The sequence below is a fragment of the Sminthopsis crassicaudata genome, chromosome 4 (genome assembly GCF_048593235.1).
Source record: "Sminthopsis crassicaudata isolate SCR6 chromosome 4, ASM4859323v1, whole genome shotgun sequence".
Lineage (NCBI taxonomy): Eukaryota > Metazoa > Chordata > Mammalia > Dasyuromorphia > Dasyuridae > Sminthopsis > Sminthopsis crassicaudata.
In genome coordinates, this window is record NC_133620.1 from 419,202,544 (window position 1) to 419,225,674 (window position 23,131).

The 23,131-nt window shown below is 30.1% G+C and overlaps 1 protein-coding gene across 1 annotated transcript in view; it reads right to left on the reverse strand.

The window, feature by feature from the left end:
- Positions 1 to 23,131, reverse strand: part of COL11A1 (collagen type XI alpha 1 chain) — a 257,944-nt gene that overhangs the window by 59,683 nt on the left and 175,130 nt on the right. The window contains exons 40-47 of the mRNA XM_074262824.1: positions 22,508 to 22,597; positions 22,184 to 22,237; positions 18,555 to 18,662; positions 15,386 to 15,493; positions 14,181 to 14,234; positions 11,603 to 11,656; positions 10,705 to 10,812; positions 1,831 to 1,884 (exon numbers count right to left, since the gene is read on the reverse strand). Coding sequence (XP_074118925.1) covers positions 1,831 to 1,884; positions 10,705 to 10,812; positions 11,603 to 11,656; positions 14,181 to 14,234; positions 15,386 to 15,493; positions 18,555 to 18,662; positions 22,184 to 22,237; positions 22,508 to 22,597 — 630 coding nt within the window. The remainder of the gene's footprint in view (positions 1 to 1,830; positions 1,885 to 10,704; positions 10,813 to 11,602; positions 11,657 to 14,180; positions 14,235 to 15,385; positions 15,494 to 18,554; positions 18,663 to 22,183; positions 22,238 to 22,507; positions 22,598 to 23,131) is intronic.

A 23,131-nucleotide genomic window follows, 5' to 3' on the forward strand; every position in this document is an offset into this window, starting at 1 on the left:
TTAATGATTAATCTTATATCTTGGAGTTAACAAAAAAAAGGGAAACAAGATAGAGAAAGTCTCTTCTCTGATACATTCTCCTAATAAGCCTTGATATTTAATCCAAAACCACCACAGTCTTATACTTTTGTGTGAATTTTTTCAGATAATGGAATTTAGAGAGTATGTGGGACAATGAACATTATAACATAAAATTCCTTGTTTTACCTAAATATATTGAAAGTTTGATATGGCATAGAGAAGTTGAAAAACTTCTTAATTTTTGTTATATGTTGTTAATATTTTGTCCCCTACTTAACATTTGAGTTAAACTATACTTAGATGATACTATCACTTTTGTATTTGCTTCTGACAAATGCAAAACATTTGCAAACAGTTTACAGACAATATAGCCATGATCGTTTATCTGTGACCCATTGGCTCCTTGAAATAGGAAAGGTAGAAAATTATTTTGATCACATTATGTTTATATATTGATTTCTTCAAATTATATGTGGCGGTCACCTGCAAACTATCTTTTGTCTGTTGAAAAGATTTAGGGTATTTTGTGTTTTATTGTTAGAAATAAAATACCAAGATCTAGTCCAAATACTGAGAACTTTGTCAAATTGAAAATAAGGACTGATTACAAAGTAGGAAGATTAGGATATACTTATTAGGTTAGTTCTTTACCATCAGCTTTTTTAAAAAAAGTTATTATCTATACCCTAAAACAATAAAGAAGAATGTATTAATGCAATCAGAGGAGAATAATTTATCATGAAAAGACATTTGATATCTATCTGCTATTGCTACTAAGCCATACTGAGTAAGTCATCCATCAACTTCAGACAGTCAACAGTATTGACTAAGCATTTATTGTGGGTTGGGTAAGGAGTTTAGGTTTTATTAAGATATTCAAGGCATTTTGTATATGTAGTCTCAGCTCTTCATGAGATTAAGATCTATTTGAAATATAGGAGAAACACAAAGGAATAAATATTGACCCAAGAGCATGAAAAGGGAAAATTAATTAGCCATTTATTAATTAAATTTCTATTTAATCTTAAATTCCCATGGCTAATTATTTGCTTAAGGGTTTTGATGTTGAGTGAAAACCTTAACACATGGAAATGGCTAGATACTTCTTGATTCTATTTGACCTTCATAATACTTACATGTTATAAGTGCTAAAATTTAAATACAGGCAGAATTCCTTAGTTAGGTAAACACTTAGTTTGAAAATAGAAGATTAAAAAGTCACACAGAATACAAATATATTAACTATCTTTTCCTTGATATAGATGTAACCTATTGCTTTCTTTCCTATCCTTTTGCACACATACTCTTAACCACAAAGACTAAGAGAGTATTACGAAATATTGGGCTCACTGTTGAGATTTTGGGGATATGTGTTTCTTTTGGAAAAGAGCTTTCACTGAGAAAACATTGTTTCAATACATATCAGCATCCTGAAGAGATCTGTCAAGGACAAAAAGCCTGGATGTGTCAGGAACAAGACTAGGATTTAGGTCTTCCTGAGTGGAGGAAGTTGGAATTCTAGTCATCACAACTGTCTGTCTGTTATTATTATGTGAGATATAGTAATAGAAATATATAAGAATATATAAAAAAAACAGCAGTTATATAAGTAGAGTAGGTGTGTGTGTGTGTGTGTGTGTGTGTGTGTGTGTGTGTGTGTGTGTATGACTAAGAAAATTAGGAGAGAAATGTTTAGAACTATGAAACCAGGGTTGATGAAAAAGATCTATATATATTTATAAGATTAGGTAGATTTATAAGATGTTTTGTTTAATCACAGTCATCATATACTACTAAAAAACAACTTACCATTGGGCCAACATCACCATTTTCACCTTTTTCTCCAGGGGGACCAGGTAGGCCCTAATGAACACAATAGAAAAAAAAAGTCTTTTTTTGTGATCAAGTTAACACATTTCTTTTAAACAATATCTATCCTGACAAACAAAGCTGTCGATGATAATTTGAAAAGATATCACAAAATGGAAATAATCACTTTGTTCAATAATTGTAACTCAAATTTTATTGGGAAAACTTCCATAGTTTTCTGATTCCAAAGGACTTTCACATGTCAGTATATATATTCAAGCCTCATAACAACAATGGGAGGGAAATAGGATAGACATTGTTGTATCTCCTTTAAAGATGACAAAAATTAGGGGCAAAGAATTGTCTAAGGTCAATAAATCAAGAACTTGTGATTTCATGACCTTGGAACTTCTTCACACAAAGTAGTTATGGCAGCTAGGAATATTGGAAGGGACATCAGAAGCTATCAAAACTAATATAACTATTTTGCAGATTAGGAAAGTAAAGGGTAAGGAGGTAAAACATTTTCTCTAAAGTCTTACACACAGAAGCAGAAGATTATTTTGAAAACAGAGCCAATTCTCTTTCCACTATACACAGTTGATTTATGATCTTAGAGAGTTTCATGAGGGAAAGTCAGGTAAAAAGTATTATCCTTGGTAATAAAGTTAGTAAAGGTTGAAAGAAAGATGGGTACTTGGAAATTCTTAACTCCCACTTTAACCATTATATCATGTGACATAACTTTTAAAAGGCAGAAGCAGACCTCATTCTATAAGTATAGAATATTCATTATACCCAAAGGGAATAATGTCAAATTTCATTGTTTGTATTTTGTGAAAAAACATTCAAATTCATTTACAAAGACAATAGTTTTCTTGATTTAAACTTTCCTATAACTGTCTTGAAAAGGTTTCTATTTTTACAAGACTTTCAGTTTTTCAAAGACCTACTTCACTGTTATTAAAGAATTTCTTACCTGGCTATTTGAGATACATAAGATCAATTCTTAAGAATTCAATTTCTGGTTGGCTAACTGATCTTTTGTAGAATCAATAGTGAGCTAAAAAGTCACTAAATATCATAACCTACAATCTAAGTTTATGTCCCTTATTTTAAATGCATATTATATACTTTTCAAGAATCATCTAATCTTTCATTTTCATTTATCTTACTGAAAAGCATGAATTTGTTTTTCCATTTTTATTCAGGAATAATATTATTTATTATTATTATTATTATTAAATATTAATATAAAATAATTAATATTATTTTTATGTAGGAATTAATATTATTTGCTACTCATATATGTCAGAATTATTTGTGTATGCTTTTGAACTCTTACATAACGATCTTCTTATACTATGTTAAACTAATGAAATAGTTCTAATCTTTTTTATCACTTAAATCATATTAAATACTTTTATTACATATGAAATACCCAATATTAATATATAACATTGAATATTCTATTAAATGTAAAATATTAACTTGTGAAGATAATTTAAATTCTAAACATTATTTAAAAGATTATTTTTATCAATGTGCAGAATTATTTTTTAAATTTTTGCCTCGTGATTTCTAATCTATAAAAAATAACATTAAAATACCTGCATATAACTTTAAAAAAAAAAAGAAATTTGAGTAGTGATGTGACTCGACTGATACATTGTGATAAGACATTTAAAAAATTAAAGCATATTTTAGTTCTTATTTCTGAAATATGAACTGACAATGCCTAAGGAAAGTAAAATGCCACTGCCATGTAAACAATCAATACTACAAAGTAACAGCTACTAAATCTGTATATAGTGTTTTTAGAAGGTAACAGACTATGTCTGGAATGGGAGAGTGGGAAGGCACAAAATTTCAGCATCATAAATGACAGCAAGCATCATGTAAGTCAAAAAACATATTTCCATGTCAAAATATCATTTAAACTTCATTTCTATTGGTTAAATACACAAAGCTGATATGCAATTATTCCTGAATTGAAGGGTATCCTATATGAAGCTATGTTCCTTCTTTATTCCAAATCAAAACCCTATCCTATGAATTTCACTTCTCACTGTGCACATACACACACAAGTGTATATAGTTAGAATAAGTCTAACATGAGTGCAATGTTCTTTAGAAAGACTTAGATATTCATTCCTGCTTTTTTTTAAATGGAGACAGAATTGCATTTGAGTTCAGTGAGACAGAATGGTCTCATGATGAAGATTAATTGAGATATTATGAGCAAAATTATCTTGTTGCAATAAACTAAATTTGCTAAATTGTACTCTGGTGTTAATCAGCTTTCCAAGGGACTCAACTTGCTCCTGATGGATAATTTATGCAATGAAAGAATCTGGATTAATATCTAATCATTTGAAGTCATTTGTCATGGAACTTAATTGATCATCAAAAAATAAGAATTTAAGCTCAAAATTCTCATCATCTTATTGTCCTTATGCATAAGGATGGCAAGGATTCATTGAAAGAATTACACCATTTATTCAAAGTTAACATCTAAATGGAATATTTGATGCTTACTTATATCTATTAAAATCACTATTATATATTTCATATGAAGTCTCAATTCGATAATACAAATGTGATTGTGGGCATGTTAATTTTATTAAAATCTTTAAGTTTTGTGATTTAATATGTGATATTGGGAGGAAAATATCATTAAAAAAAACTAATTTCTATTTTGGATTAATTCTACTACTTTGTGGAAAATGGAAGACAATGAACATTTATTGCAAATATAAGCTAAATATCAGTATTTTTATTATGCTTATTGATTACCAAACTGACAAAAGTATGTAATATATGCAGCAATAATTTACAAGATAAATTATTTAGCAGAAGTATGATAAATTACATACTAAACTTACTTTTCTTTCTTAAAAAAAGGTTGCATTTTTAAGTGTGCTTTCTATTATTTTTTTATATTTTTATAGTTGTCTATATATTATTGCCTAATCTGAATTTAAAAAGAAAATACAAATAATGAAAAATTATGTTTTTTTATTTCATATTTGCTAATATTCTAAAAGCTGGCATTGAATCTAGAAACTCTTTTAAGTTTTGCTAAAAGGTATTCATTGGGAAATTGCATTTTTGTCTTTCTTCCCAGATTATTTTTACCTTCTGAATCCAATTCTTCCTGTGTAACAAGAAAGTTGGTTCTGTACACATATATTGTATCTAGGATATACTATAACATGTATGGGACTGCCTGACATCTACGGGAGGGGGTGGAGGGAAGGAGGGGAAAATTCGGAACAGAACTGAGTACAAGGGATAATGTTGTAAAAAATTACCCATGCATATGTACTATCAAAAAAATTATAATTACAAAATTAGTAAAAATTTTTTTTAAAAAAGTATTCATTGATTCTATTATGTATGTATCATTCATATATTTCATATAACTATTAGACCATGATACATACAGTAAGGAACATCATAATTTAGAATAATGAATACTAAATCTGGATTGAATAATAGAGATCTTCAGGTTCATAATCTCATTTTACAGATGAGAAAACTGGCATCTGGGGAGGGGAAATGCTTTGCTCATTGTCATTTAGATAATCAACATAGGAGCAGATTATAAACTAGAAATGCTATATTTTTTTAAACTTCTAAAGTATAATGATTGTATATCCATGACAGAAATAATCAAATTTTTAAATTTCATAACCTCAAGTACTTATAGGCAGTAGAGAGCTATAAATATCATTTAGTGTAAATCCATAATTTTGCAAATGAAATGGCTGTTGTTTGTCCTTACTGCAAGAGAACCATGACATCAGGGAAGTGATGCCATGACATGTGAGTGAGTTTAAGTGAGGGAGGGTTCGCCAAGATCACCAGCCTCACTTTCCCCTCCATAGCCAGCTGGGTCCAGTGGGCAGATATCAATCAGGAGGATTGGAAATGGCCCTGGATGCAGTGGAAGACCTTGGCCTTTTAAAATTAAGGTCTTCAATTGGACTCAGTTTGACAGAGGCTGTACCCATTCAGAGTTTAGTTTTAATCAAATGAGGACTACAAGGTAGAGAGAGTTTAAGTGACTTGCCTGAGGTTATTCAGATAAGTACAGATAATAAGTGGAAGTCCTCTGACTCCATATATGTACATACATACATACTTACATACATATATGTATATATGTTGTTTCCCCAGAAGAATGTAAAATCTATGTGTATAAGTGCTTTAGGACAAACTGATTTCATTTGCACAAGAACTTCAAGTAATAACAATCCTCCCACGGCAAATTAGACATTGGGGTTAACTGACTTGCCAAATATCACACATACACATACATCTGTATGTGTCAGTGGTTCAGCTGTTTTTAGTCATCTCTGACTTTTCAAGACCCTATTTAGGGTTTTCTTAACAAAGATGGTAGAATGGTTTGCATTTCCTTCTGTATATGAGGAAACTGAGGCAAACAGAATTAAGTGACTTGCCCAGAGTGACATAGTAAATAAGTATCTGAAGCCAAATTTGAACTCTGAAAGATGAGTTTTCCTGGCTCCAGGTCAATCAGAGATTCAGATATGGAATTTTAAAAAAAATTATAAAACAAATAAATTTTTTTTATAATGTTGAACTGTCCTTTTGTGGTTACCTCCAGAGTTCCCATAGTCAAGTATGATGTCTACACCAATATTTCCTTCCATAAATAATTAGTAAAATACACCACAGTTCTTAATATTAATTCTTAAATTAATTCATCATACTAGTTTAATTAACCTAAAGTCTCCCAAACAGGTCTTTTAAATTAAATCTTAGTTTAAAAAAATCAACACAAATACATATTCTAAGAACAAATATTAACTTATTTTTCAGAAACAATCATGATTGTTCATGATTTTATTCAATCCAGGGTTTAAAATTCCCTTTAATTTTATAATTTGGTTAATAAGCAGAGGACTATCATTATGTATTAAAGGGAAGAAGAGAAATGGAGGTGAGGAGGCAGATACCCTCCTAAAAATTGTGGGAATCAAAACTTAGAAAATAATTTTTGAACCTGTAAGAGGATGATTTTTTCCTATCTGTATGACCTTTACAAGTCACTTATCACAAATAAAATTTTAAGTTTTTACTCCTGAGTTTACAGAATAAATGTTCAGTCCCTGCTTCCTCTGCCTCTATCCTTAACAACAGACTTTGATAATCACCACCTTAGTTTGTTAATAGGGAATCTATCAGTCTTGAGAAATCTAAAGTACTTCTTATCATATCAATTTTTTGAAAAATATAATAACAATACCTAACTGCCATTTGGTGTTTTAAGATTTGCACATTTCTTTATAAATATTATCTCATTTTATCCTCACAGTAACTTTTGGAATTTTTATTATTCATGTAGTGCTATTATTTATCCCTATTTTACAAATGTGGAAACTGAAGCATATAAGTGTTAGATTGTGTTCTTTATGCCCAGGTTCACAAAGTTAGTATCTGAAGCTATATTTTAATTTAGATCTTCCTAAATTCAAGTTTAGCTTTCTATCTATTGTGCCCCTTAAGCTTCCTCAAGTCATGAAAGATCTCAATATGAAGCTCTTTCATTATGGTGAACAACAAACAATAAGAAACCATAGAATACATTTTCAGTAGGGAATCATTAAAGTTTATTGACCTGGCATGTGGTAATGATTCTTTCAAAACTGTTAAGGCCAATTGAACCAAATTATCATTGTTTTTAAGTCAACATCTATAAGTAGTACTATGAATTGATTTCTCAATCCATAGGCATAAAAACAATAGACTTTAATTATCTCTCATTTTCCCTTTATAGTTATATTCATTTATGAATTTCAAACGAAATAGAAAATTTACAAGATTGAAGTTATTAATTGAAATTACCCAAGTTAAATAGTCGACTTCTTTTAACATTTGATATTTTTCCAATTAGCTGTGCATCTGAGATAGTGGCTTGATGAATATTAGTTTGCTATTTATAAATCTGATTTCCTGCAAAATATCTTATATCTTTAAAGATCTTTTTGCCCACAAATATGCTATATCTTTCTTTATCTTTATAATTTTTTGTATCATACATGGTCTGGCTATAGCAAACTCTCAAACGAAGCAGAAATTATTTAGCTCCAACTATCCATGCAATTAAAACATGGTGAATGAACGGAATTGGATTGGATTGGATTTAATTAAGCTGAGAATTAAAACTCTCACTAGAGAGGTAAAATATGAAGTAAATCCTTATAATCTACATGGAATAGAGAGTTGAATGATAGTACAGATAACTAAAAGGATAATTTAATAACATATAAATATGATGTTCATCTTAGTGCTATACTATTATAGTAGTGGAAGGTAATTGCTATTTTAAGCAACTGATTATATGATTAAAAATAAATTCCAGCCTAAATGCATTTTTAGATTTGTTCAAACCTTTGTTTTGGCTTATAGAGAGGCTCAGAGAAATTATTCTTCTGTGAGGTCAACTGGGAATATTTAATTGAACCCAATAATTATTTCATGTTATGATTATGTTTTATATGACATAGTAAAATAATATGAAGGTAGATGAATAGGTTTAACTATTCAATACAATTGTAGCATTAGAAAAATGGAAATTTAGTGTCTTCCATGCCACTACAAATGAGATAAAATTGTGGCTACTTTTACCCTCTATGAAATATAATAATTCTTGCAGTCATGCTTAGGATAATAACTACCATCATCATTTCAATGCAGCTGGAAGTATTTAATTACAGTGAAATATCAATGTTTCTCTTTGAATTTTTGTTGCTAACCATCATCACTTCATTATTTGACAGAATTTCTTAACAAGCAGTCCATGCTATGTAATTTTGTTTTATGGATCAGTTCATTCAAAGGGAGGCATGATTCAAAAATCACTATGGCATCTATTTCCACATTTATGTCCATATATATATATATGTATATATATATATATATATATATATGTTACATAATTTAAATGAGTGACTAAATAATATTTAGACTTTGATATTATAATTCAGCCAATAATAATTAAGGGTATGAAATGTGAAAGACATTGTTCAAATCATATTTTGACCTAAAAAGAACATAATTTGGAATTCAGTCTTGAATTGTAATTGGGTTTGTAATTAAAATTGGAATCTTGAATTAAAAAAAGCAAACAAAAGCATAATGCTGAGCAAATGTCTACAGACAAATGTATATGTGCCTTAAACTAAATTTTTCTGGCCTCATGGCACTCATTCAGGTCTGTCCTACATTTGATATGAACTTGAAATCTTCTATTTTCTGAGCTCTAAAAGCTCTATTTAAAACTATAGTACTTTGGGGGAATAGATTCTTAATTAAATGAAGGAATTATTACCCTTCAAACCAAAATTTACAAATTTACTCATTTTTGTTCTTTACTGTGGACATTATCACTGGTTCATTTTTTTAGTCACAAAATACATGAGAACTTTGTGCATCTCTGTTAAACTTAAATTCAATTTACATGCAAGTTATTACCTTAGTGATGTCATTGATCCTCTTTGAGAACATCAAAAATGATCGCATCATACTTACTATTGATGATGTATATTATATATAGCTATATTTAATTTATTAGCTAAATATGATACTAGAATTTTTCAGTTTTCTTAAAGGCTCTATGATCTTTAAGTACAAAAAACAATAGTAAAGTTCAGAACCAAATATACTATTTATAATTTGATTGATTTAAATGTTTGGAAAAACTGCTAGAATTCCTCTAAGTCAAAGCAATTTAATAAAAAATATAAAGATTCAATATTCATTCATTCACAAAACAAATAGTAATTGATAGCCTGCTAGTGCAGAACCCTATGTACCAACATTCTAAAATAAAATATATATTACTTGGCAATACTAGTGTTATATAAATAAATATACACACACATACATACATATGGAGAGAGAGAGAGAGAGAGAGAGAGAGAGAGAGAGAGAGAGAGAGAGAGAGAGAGAGAGAGAGAGAGAGCGCTCAATACGGCTATATAGTATTTTCTTGTCATGTCTTTCTGTAAGTAATAGGAATAAGTTATAATATTATTCTCCATAAGTAAAAATATAAGTATAAAACAGAGTAAAGTGACATCTGTTCCTTCTATTTCTACTAGTTTTGCCTCACAATTTAATTACTATTTTGAGGCAACATGCAAGAAAAGTCAGAACTAATTCTGCTAATATTTAAAGAAATGACAAAATGCACATATGAATAATTATTATTTTTCTCTCTTTGAACTGTTTCAAGCTAGTTATGCTTTTAATCAGGAATCACTGTTCTTTACCTTCAATCTTCAAGGACATTATGTGATAATCTTTAGTTTTTAACAGTGCTATTGTTTGCATGACTCAGATTTTGGAAGAAAAGCTTTCTTTTACGTTTTATAGATAATTTTCATCTCTATGTAAGGAAGTAGAAATTGTCTATGCTCCATGCTAAAATGATTATCATTGCCTATTCAGCTTTAAAGGTAAATTATAATTCTAAAAAACTAGCAAAATAATAATGTTTGCATAAACACCTCTTTTTTGGACTCTGAAGCTTAAATACTATCTGGTTGTTATTCCCTTTATATACATATGTGCATATGTGTATTTACATGCATGTGAATGTTTCATACAAATGCATTCATAAATATATAAAATTCATATAACTGTCCTGTCTCAGTAATTGAGCACAAATGATGAAAATGACTTACTTAACATGAAATGGATAAAAAAGGAAGAGGTAAAAGAATAGGAAGAACATGGGAGAGGTAGATAACTCCAGACTTAGTGCTATACTCTCTAGGAACCACAAATGATTACAAGACTACTAATGTTGGTGGGAAAAACACCAGGTAAGTATCTTACCTGAAGGCCAATGGGACCAGGAGGACCAGGAAATCCTCTGGCACCTTCATCACCTTTTTGGCCAAACATTCCCTGCTGACCTCTTGGTCCAGGTTCCCCATCACCTCCCTATGGAATTTTAAGGGAAAAAAAGTCACAAACCAAAAATTTTAATGTGCTATTCTTATATTAACTTAACAAAAGGAGGCATGTTTGAATTTCTTTCTTTTTTTTTTTTTTTTTTTTTTTTTTTACTGAGGCTGGGGTTAAATGACTTGCCCAGGGTCACATAGCTAGGAAGTGTTAAGTGTCTGAGATGAGATTTGAACTCAGGTCCTCCTGAATTCAAGGCTGGTGCTCTATCCACAGTGCCACCTAGCTGCGCCTGAGTTTCTATAAATATCTGCCACACATAGAAATAAAGTTATTTAGCTTGATTGGAAGCATCCCATATTGTATCACAAGCTTGATATTCATTCTTATTAATTATGATGATTTCTAATTCATCCTTCCCTCTCCCATAGCTATGAACTGTTTCAACTAGTTAAAAAAAATCTTAAACTTAAAGCAAGTGTTAAAGTAAGTTTTATCATTACAGTGAGGGCCAAAGGAAAAAAAAATCTATACAAGAATCATTCTTTTAAGTTTATCATGGATACAGATGGTACCCAGCCACTATTAAATATTTTAAAGTAAAGCTTTATTTATTTAGAAAATAACAAGAACAAAATATCACCTTTATTGTGAACAGGGCAATCTATGGTAGATTTGGTGATTTTGGGAAGTGATGTAAATTTTGTTCAATGTTTAAAAGACAAAAATAAATCATAATCATCCTACATTTTGGGCTCAAAAATTTCTTAAGTTTAATCAAAGAATTGTAGAGTCTTAGATTTGCTAAAATAAGTGGAATACTTACAGCAATTCCAGGGGCACCAACAGGTCCTTGAAGGCCTGGGGGGCCAGGAGGACCCTGTAGGGAGATAAAAGCAGCATTAATTTCAGAATATATGCATGATGGAAGTCTTTCAAGTATTTCCACATTTCTATGCAGAAAAAAGAGATATATTGCCTGGACATCTTTTACATTTAATGTATTCAATCATTATTCATTCCGCTCTTAGAGACTCAGACTTGCATATCTGTAATCAATTTTAAATTGACATTTATTGAAGGTACCTACATTGGAAATGTTTTTGGATATTTAAAAATGGATTTTTATGCAAACATAAACCAAGTTGAACATTATCTGCTGATAATCTTCAAAATATCAGATCATTTTTGGTTTTGTTTCGTTTTAATTAATGGCATGTGCTTTAAGATGGAGAGAGGGAAGAAGTAGTTAGTACTTTAAAATAATTCTGTAACATGACATCAAAATGAACATTAAGACAAAGGAAATGAAGATGGAAGATTCTATTGAAGAAAAAACTTGTCAATCTTTTCACTGTATTTAAAACTTTATGTATTAAATGTACCTACAATTGTCTATAGTGAGCAATGTGTTTTCACCTGAATCTATATTAACTTGCAAGGATATGCCATTTTGTATACAAATATAGTTCTCTTTTGAGGAACTCAAACACTTTATCAAATCTGTATAAAAATAGACAAAAAAAGTAATTTGAGAGCAAAACTTAATTTTTTCTAAAAGAATCAGAGTATATACAGTCCAGATGTTCAAGCATTTATTTTGCTCTTTGCATAACAATCTATCAGAGCAGAAGCACCTCCTTTTATTTTATTTTATTTTTTTTTCAGGCTGGGGTTAAGTGACTTGCCCAGGGTCACACAGCTAGGAAGTATTAAGTGTCTGAGACCAGATTTGAACTTGGGTCCTCCTGAATTCAGGGCTGTGCCACCTAGCTGCCCCAGAAGCACCTCCTTTTAGGATAATGAAGATAGTACACACTGAGTGTAGCAAATCTCAGACCTATCTAAATTTTGTTTCTCTTGCAGAGCCTTATAATAGTGAGCAATATTCTCAAAACATTAGGAAGTCAACCTCATATTCAATGAATATTTAACAAATCTTATTGAAATATTGCATAGTTAATGCCATGTCACAATTTTAACCCCAAAACTATCCCTTCTTATATAAGGAGAGAATTGGATACATTTCTTCCCTAAAACTCTTTCTACGCTGCTGTTGCTGTTTAGTCATTTCAGTTGTGCTCAGCTCCTTATGAACCCTTTTGGGGTTTTCTTGGTAAATATACTGAATCAGTTTAACATTTCATTCTTTAGATCATCTTACAGATGAATGAACTAAGGAAAACTTAAATGATTTTCCAGGATTACACAGTGAATGATCCTGGATTTGAACATTGGTCTTCTCTCCAGGTCTGGCACTTTATGTATTGTGCCATCTAATTGCCCTCTTTGATGTTATTGGTATTTATTTAAGCTAATTCTTAGTAGAATTCTGTTCAAGCTAAAAATGAAATAAGTGATATGTCTCTACTATCTGAGCCTTTTCTTAACTTGTTGGGGAAAAAACAATTCACATAAAATAAATAAAAGTCATGCAAAACAAGGCAATCTTTAAGTAGAGCTGGAATACATAGTAAGGGGGAGAATACTAAGGGAAAAAGGGGGTCTACTTCTGAGGAGTCATGAAAGAATTTTTGGAAGAAGCAAGTTTTCAAAACATATTTTGAAGGGGTACACAGAATGACAGAAAAATGAAGTCAATTTCAGGCATAGAAATAGGATCATGGTTTCTAAATTAATGAGGATACTATGTAATATGTAGGGAACATATAATTGTTCACTTTTTTAAAAAGCTCCCTTCTTATTTCAAAGAAGCTAAAAGTGCATAGGCTACTCATAGGTCTGATGTCATTATTGATCAATACATTGACTTAATAAATTTCTGACATAGACAGATTATGTAGCCTGGGGTGTTAACATACTGATGCAAAATTTAGTGGAAACATCCAGTTGGCTTAGTCCACTGAAGTTCAGAATGCCCAAGGGATTCTTCCAATTAACTTTGTGGTCTTAAGAATACAACTACTTTAATAATTCATTTGATCTCAAAAGAACAATTACATAAACTTAAAATTTAATTAATACTGCATATACCTATCTGTTAGAAGATATTATGATACTAAACTACTCAATTAGACTACTGTTTGATGACTACTTGAACTTTAGAGACTTTTACACACATACTTTAGACAAGTATGTCTCCTTTAAATATGTATATAACATGGCACTCATTTCAACCACACCATTCCATATGAGATAAGGTTTAGAAAATTCTTTGTAGACATTAAGATATTGTTATTTTATTATTAAGTGGAAATTTTCCATTATATTCTAATAATCTGTAGTACTAATAAAAATGGAAGTTTATATGTTGATAATTTCTCTAGTTAATTTAGGTAAATTAGTTAATTTAGTTAAAGAGCTTTAAAATACAATTTGCAAATAAAACACTATAAAAGCATTGGGGGGGAACCTTACATATGGAAATAAGATTAAATACTTACATTTTCTCCTTTGTCACCTTTACTTCCTTTTTGTCCAGGTTCACCAATTTCACCCTGTAATGAAACACTGATCTTAAAGTTCTATATAATTTCTGACCTTCAGTGCAATTGTAATCAATATAATATCTTTAAATATGCAATTGGATACAACTGCTTTATTTTTAATTTTGAAATTCCATTTAGGAAATCTAAATAGGTCTTAATCTTTACATATCTGCAGCTTATTTTACTGAATTGATCCTGCTAATGTCCAGTCCATGGCAAATCAAGGCTTGACTCAGCTGGGGAGTATTCTACAAGTGGTTTTCAAATAAAGAAAACTGTCTTGTCTCATATCCCCTTAGTAAGAACTAATATTGAAAATGCCTCAATTTATAATCATTTAATTGCATAAAACTCAACAATTATGCCTTTTTTTGGTTATTTTTTTTGGTAAGGCATTTAGGGTTAACTGACTTGCCCAGCAGCACACCGTCAATAAGTGTCAAAGGTCTAAAACTGGTTCTCCAGACTCCAGAATCAGTACTCTATCCATTGTGCTACCTAGCTGCCATAATTTTTTTTAAATGCTTTTAAAAAAGCATTTCAAAATACTTACATGACCCACTTTGCTAAACAACCATACCAGAAAATGGTATATAATTTAGTATAGTAATGAAAAAAAATACATCAAGGACAAACACTGTTTTTTGTTGTTGTTGTTGTTGTTGTTGTTGTTGTTGTTGTTTGTTTGTTTTCTTGAGAAGTTAGGAGGACATATCCATGTATTTGAAACCAAAGCTTTGGGAACCTTATTAAAGACTTTTGGAGAAATTGTATAATCAAAACAAATAACTCTCAGCCAATTTTTCAATAAGTCTGAATATACTAATCTACTGGCTCCAGAAGAACAAGACAATTGCATTTTATTTTGTCATTAGCATAGACAACATTTTAGAAGATTAGCTTGAGCATCAAATATGTGGATTCTCTTCTCCCTTTTTGCTCTTTTATCCCTCTTTTTAAAGCTATGTAGTATACTAGCTCTTGGAATAGACACTAATTTCCTGTGACATAACACCTTTCAAGCATAAGGAAGGTGCTTGATATTTTAAGATGAGGTATGGTTTGATCTGCTATTTAATTCAGTGAAAGTTAAACCCCCAAAATCTATAAGGAATGAAAATTTTATCAGGGTGAACCAATATAAAATCATAAATACAAACTTTATCTCCATCTTCTCCAGGGGAGCCTGCAGGGCCAGCTGGACCTGGAAGACCGACAGGGCCCTGTACACCATCACGTCCAGCTGGACCTTGGGGACCTTTTTCTCCCTGTATTAAAAAAAAAAGACAAGAAATCTTTAAATTACTCACAAGAACTTTGTTAATTAGTGACCTGGTATCAGATTTTTTTTTTTTTTTGGTTTGTTAATTTTTTTTTTTAATTTTTACAAAAATTTTATGCCTAGGTAATTTTCCAGCATTGACAATTGCAAAAGCTTTTGTTTCAACTTTTCCCCTCCTTTCCCCCACCCCTTCCCCCAGATGGCAGGCTGACCATACATGTTAAATATGTTAAAGTATAAGTTAAATACAATATATTTGTACAAGTCCAAACAGTTATTTTGCTGTATAAAAAGACTCGGACTTTGAAACTTGTATAAATATATTGTATAACTTATACACAAAGAATCCCATTATTTGGTTTTGAGAGTGTTTACAAAGTGATTTTATTTATTTGCCTTCATCTATTTGTATTTTTTTCATTTTAATAAACATTTCACATATTTTATTTTATGTTGCTTCTTCCTATATTGCTTAATTCAAAATTATTGGCTAGTTTGCTGTTTTTGTTCAACTAGAATTTCTTTACATTTGATCTCTTTTGTTTTTGAATACTTGTATAATTTTAGGCCCTTATCACAATTCATGTAGATAATTCCATAACCTAATTGAACTACTTACATCTATGTTTTCCCTCCTTTAAAAGTGAAATATATTCACTCATGAATGTATCTATACATAGACACATACACACACACACACATATATATAGGTAATAATAATTCATATATCTATAGATACTATATAATAAATTTATATATATATATATTGCATATATATGTATTTACATTAATAATATGTGTATTATTATGTATTGTGTGCATTTTTGATGATCCTATATTGCCTTTTGGATTAGTTTCTCACTGACATTTAAAACCCTCAGGAATCTGGCTGTAATCTATCATTTTAGATTTTTTTCATAACCCTCTCTTTTATGCATATTATGCTACTTCTAACTGAATTATTTGCTATCTCTGAATTTGATGTTCTATCTTCTCTTTAACTGTGTAGTCAACCATTCTAGGAATTCACTCAGTCTTCATCTTGTCCATTTAGAATCTTCAATTTTCTTACAGATTTGGCTAAGATGATATCTCAGATCATTGTTAGTATTTCTCCCTCTTTACCCTATAATGTTTTTACATATCAAAAGGAACACTGGATGGTACAATGAAAACAACATAGAATCTGCCTCTAGAGAACCTAGATTTGACTTTCAGTTTGATCATTTCTCTGTAAGACTTTGGATAACTCAGTCATTTAACCTCCCTAGGCTTCAGTTATTGGATAAAAAAATTTATAATTATATAAAATAATTTCAAGTTTGAAATATACGATGCATAATGTTGTCTCCCTCAGTACAGTATAGTGTCACAATCATCACAACACAGATTTAGAGGTAGGTTGTTCAGAGCTGACCTAGCCCAACCTCCTCATTTTCCAGATGAAGAATCTGAGCAGAAGTTAAGTAATCTGCACAAAGCAGGTAAGCATTAAATAGGATTTAAACCTAGATGATCTAACCCCAGAATTAATGCTACTCATGCAGATATAGTATCTCATTATTTTCTTATTCCTAGTGCTCAGCACAATAGTAGTTTTTTAATAAGGTAGATGGATAATAAATAGAATGAAGAACTTGCAATTGGGAAGACTTGAGTGCAAATCTCAACTTAGGCAAGTCACTTAAACTCTGCCTCAGTTTTTTTTTTTTTTTTTTATCTGTAAAAGAAGGGTGATAATAGCATTCACCTCCCAGGGTTGTTGGAAAAATCAAATGAGATAATCATCATAAAGCACTTAATATAGAACATAGCACACAATTCCATAAAAATGTTGACTAATATGCCTTTGGATATAGGTATAAATAAATTGCCATTTTCTTCTTTCAGATTAAAGAAGTCTCCCAAAGCAGTATATATTTTTTCTCAATGTCATAACAAATGAATTAACATGTGTAATGGTCCCATCTCATCATTCTTATTAGCTTGTTGGAAATGAAAAAAAATAGGTAGTATAACAATAAATATCCCAATTTTACAAATTAAAAAAAAAACCTGAAACATAGGCCAATACCCAATATTATAAAACTAATAATTACTCAAACCAAGATTTAACTATGTGTTTTCTGTCCTTATCTAAACAAGGATGTTTGAAGGAAACAAAAGCTAAGGTCTATTTGGAATTAAAGACTTTCAATTGTCAGAATCAAAAAAGTAATAGATATTAACATCAATTAGTCTTTCCCTTTTAAATACTTCTTGGCATTACTCAAGACTTAAGTATTTACTAAACACAAATGTAAATAACATGGCCCCTTGGTCAACATGTACATCTGTTAATTTCATTGCCTTTGTGATTTGACATTTATTTTGGGGGTGTAAAGTAAGGAGGAGCATTTCTGAGATATCAAGTTAATCAAAAGCAAAGATTAGAAAAAGGGATCCAATTTCTTAAAAAAAAAAAAAAAAGCACAATAATTATAGAGAGGAAAATGGCTTATCAGACTTGAAAGTTTTTTAAAAAAACTTAAAAGTAAAACCCAATATATGACAAAATAATTGAGCAAAAGATTTGAGTTCCACTCACAAGGAGATCAAAGCATATATTATTCCAGAATGACACCTACTGCTAAAGGGAACTATTACAGAATGTGGAAAAGATTGATAATTAAATTGGATTACAAAAGAAGGAAAAGTTCCCATTTTTTTCTAATATGAAGCAGCAGGGTATAAAGTTTTAATCAAAACTATAATTTGGGTTTTTTTTTAAAGAAAAAAAAAATCAGACTGCTTTACAGTGATAATAACCAACCATATTTAATTCCCTCCCCCACAGGTATTAGAGTTTCATAAAGTACGGGAAAATGTGATCTTTTTAATTAAATTTGAAGTTTTCTAGATCATAAATAGAGAGGGAGATGGGCTGCTATGCAGTGCACATATTCAGAGGAAAGCCAGTGAAATGTGAAGAACTAATATTCTTGAATGAAAAGTAATAATGCTTGAAGGGTAACAGTCTAATACATTTCCTTCTTAAAATTACTTACAGGAGCACCTTTTTCTCCAGCTGGACCAGGGGGACCTTGGGGCCCTGGGCGACCTGGTAAACCAATTGGACCAGCCGTACCTGCGGAACCTCGTTCTCCTGGTGATCCCTTGAGATTAAAAAAAAAAGAAATATTATTAAAAATGAAGAAATTAATACTTTCAAACTCAAAAAAAGTTCTTGAAAATTAATTTTCTAGCTGTGAAATAACAGGAGATCATTTAAAACTTGAAAGATAAACTTTCATTATTCAGATAGTAAAGATACTTTGTAAATATTAACAAACACAGACAATGAATACAAAAAGTGAACTCAAAAGGTTATTTCATCAAATTCAAGTATCCCAAATGTTTTACGTATGTTTTCTCTCCCTCTTTAATTACTCATAATATTGTTGTTGTCATCTACAACATACACTATCACTAAATGAATATTATATACATATATATGTATATTTTATAGCATATGTTCCCTAATGCCTGGCATTGACTTATTAATTCTAAAATTTGGTCTTTAGAATTCAGACAACTTTCATATGAACTTTATATTGGAGAAAAAGATACCATATAGGTTTCCCCAAGTATACCAGTTCTGTGTTAGATATAGATATCCTGGAACTCTTTTGATGTTTCTTTTTTCTAAAAGTTCTTAGTTAAAATAATATGAATAATTAATTAAACATGACTTTATATACATCTAGTCTAGTAGAAGAAAGATATCATCTATAACAGCATTTAAAGAAAAAAGAAAAGTGAGATTTAAACTATTTACCTCCTTAAAATTGTCATTTTGCCTGCATTCAATTGCTTGACTAAACCAGTTATGCCATAGTTTTTGGATTAGATTTCTAGAAAAATGGCCATTTATAGCTTACTGCTTTCTTTATAGGACAAATTATAACCAAGTTAATTAGGACAATCTGCTATTATAACAATACTAAATCTCTGCCCTTATAGATGATAGTCTTATTTCATAATGTAATCGAAGAATCCAAATATTTTTGAAAGAGATAATACTGAAATGGAAAAGTCTTTCAGAAAGCGTATTTCCTACATAATTTCATTTTTTAAATAAAAAAATCTATCCAGGTAACTTAAATCTAGTTTATAATAAGTTTTGACAAATTTTGTTCTTATGAATTTCATTGTACTAGCTAAAGATTTTTTTAAAATCACATTTAAATTCATGAATAATATTATATTAAGAAAGTTACATATGATTTTTAAAATTTCTTGTTAATCTATTTTCTTGTTAATTCCTTCTAAAAAAGGATACATGTGTGTGTGTATATATATATATATATATATATATATATATATAAATGCTATAAATGCTTACAAATACATATATATTATCACTGAGCTTTCCTCACAAGCTACAGAGAATTAAAACACATCCAGTAGAATTTTTAAAAATATCTTTGAATTGACAATTGAACAAAAAGTTAATTAGGTAATTCCAGGGAAATAAACTACAGTGGCTGCTTAACTGAAAACCAGTCAACTTTTTTTTTTTTTTTTTTTTTTTTTTTTTGAATAAATCAGGTAATTCTGAAGTCAGGAGGACCTGAGTTTGAATCTAACCTCAGACATTTAACACTGCCTAGCTTTGTGACCTGGACTTAACCCCAATAGTCTCAGCAAATATAAATAAATAAACAAAATAAATCAGGTATCTATATAGCTATTTTTATAGTAAATGTTTAACAACATGTAAAATCATGCCAATTCCAGTTGTGATATATTCCAATTAGTCTGTAAAATTAAATTTAAAATCCTGAGACAGCTAATAATATTAGTATGTCTTTCCTACTTTAATTTCTACTACTCCACCACTATTGAAGTAAGAAAGGCCACAGCTAAATCTGGCTTCAAACACTTACTGCCTAAGTGACTGTAGATAAGTCACTTAACCCTTTTTATGTCCTTTTAGTTATCTAATCTTCAAACTGAACTGGAGGAGGAAATTCCAAACCATTACAGTATCTTAGCAAAAAAAAAATAATAATAATCAATCAATAAATAAAAATACAAATGGCATCACAGTCAGACAGAACTAAACAACAATGATCAGAAAAACATCAAATTTCAACTCAGAACAATGAAGGATGTTCCAAAGGATGTTATGTAAAAACAGATTTGCAGTTCTTCAGTAATTAAATTCTTTGGGAAGAGAAGCAGCCTTGTTTAATGGACATAGTATTGAAACTGAAATTCTGATAACCTGGATCCCAACCTGACTCAGATAATTACTAGTTATGAGATCCTGAAGAAGTTCCTTAATCTCTTTCCCCTCAGATTCCTCATCTGTAAAAATGCAATGTCCCTCATAACCTCTAAGAATTCCTTGCACTTATGATTCTATGAGACTGAATGACTATCTGGTTAGTACACTGTAGGAAGAAATGTAAATTGACTAAGAGGCTGGAAGGTGTCTAGACGGCACCTAATTTCCTTTCCAAATCTTGGATTTTTCATGGGATTTTTTTGTAATTCCATTCTTTCTGCTTTCTGTGAATATGCATTAGTGACAGAATATCTGAGTTAAAATTCTATTGTGCCACTTACTTTCCACTTGCACAATGTTGAAGACATACCATTTTCTGACTCTCAATTTTTTTTCATCTTTAAAAGGTATTTGGATTAGATGCCCTTAAAGTTTTTCCATCTCTAAATCTACTGAAATCACAAATATTCAGTTATCTGAAATTTTGATTCTGTTTACAATAATTTATATACATTTTCATATTTATATAAATAGATAAAATGTCAGCTTAATTTGTTTATCCCTATATTATGCCTTCTACTTGACTTTTCAGAATATTTTTTTTTCACTCTGAAAATAGCCTGAGTTTTTTCATTCTAAAATGAGAACATTAGATTGCATGATCTTTATGTCTTAATGTACTGATCTCTGTGTCCCAATATTCGATAAGGTTCCAGGGAATTACAAATGCATTAAATCTTAAAGCATTCAAGAGATTACTACTGTAGACATTTTAAAAACTGGGAGAAAGCAGATGAATAAGTAAGAAAATATCTTTTTGCAAAGGAAGGAATAAATAAGAATATTATCTGTGATTTACCCATCTTCAGATTTATAATGTTACATGAGTTAAATAAGGTAATCTTCATGATTTGTTTAGATTATTACCTTTCATGCTTATGTGGAAACTGTTTATATCATTTGTCAAATTATAAACTCATAAAGGACACAGACTCAGTCTGAGTGCATTTGGTTCACAATATATTATGGGGAATATATTTTGTGCAAAATTATTGAAATGAATGAAAACATATAAACCTATTGAAAATATTCCATTTACATTTAAAACTTTCTAATGACTGACAATTTCTATTATGCTCAAAATCTATCTCTTTGGGAGCTGCTAAGTAGCAAGCAAATGTCTCCTTCCCAGCTGAAGCAGTGAGAGCTATATTTTATTCATCCTAAACCTTTTATATTTATATATTCATTAATACATATAATCAATAGAAAGCAATCACTGATTGATTTGACTGACATATTACCTATCATCACATATACTGTTTCAATGAAAATATAGCATGGGAACACATATATAATCATTAATTAAAATGTCTAGTAGAGTGATTTATTAATACTACTTACAAGTGGACCAGGTGGACCCTGGGGACCTTCTCCACCTTTCAGTCCAGGTGCACCCTAAAGGGAAGAAAAATTGAATACAGATAACTAGAATATAAGAAGGAGACTATGATTTATAAGGAAAGAAAATTGTCAGCCCCAAATATTTTGAAGAGCAAATAGGATTAATTTTAGATAAAATTCAATTAATAATAGAAAAATGAAACATAAGGTTTCCTTATTTTGCAATCATACATAGAGATAATTAGTCTTCATTTAGTTAAAATTTAATAAAAATGTCTAAATAGTAAGCTTAAGTCTTATTCTTTATCTATATGTTAATGATACCTGAGCTCCAGGGAGGCCTCTTTCTCCTGGGAAACCACGAAGTCCTGGTGGTCCATCTTTCCCTGAGATACCTTGAGGACCAGGATCACCCTATGAAGATGTTACAAACATTTTAGAATAGAGAGATAAATTGACCATTAATGTTATTAAGCCATGATTACCCTCACTAAAACTGAACATTAAATCTTGATAATGGACAATGATGACCACATTCAAAGGAAATCATATATGTTAAAATAAAATGGCAGGTGGGCACAATTAAATACAAATATAAACAACTGGGGTAAATTAAGTATAAAATTAATATAAACAATAAAACTTCTTATTAAAGGTAGTTAAAAACATGATTTTTAAAAGTTAATTTCCTAAACATGGAACAACATACATCAAGAGAACCAGATTTCTTTTACAATTTTCTACCTTTTAAATAAGGCCTAAATTTTTTGTTTGTTTGTTTGTTTTTAATGTAACTATCTATTGAAGTAGACTCACATAAAACATTTTACTTGTAATTACACATTTTTGGAACTCTAGCATTCCATTACTTATAGAAAAATTGAATAATGAACAAATGATTATAGAAAAACATATCCTGAAGCCTAAAGTCTAATCACTCAAAAATTC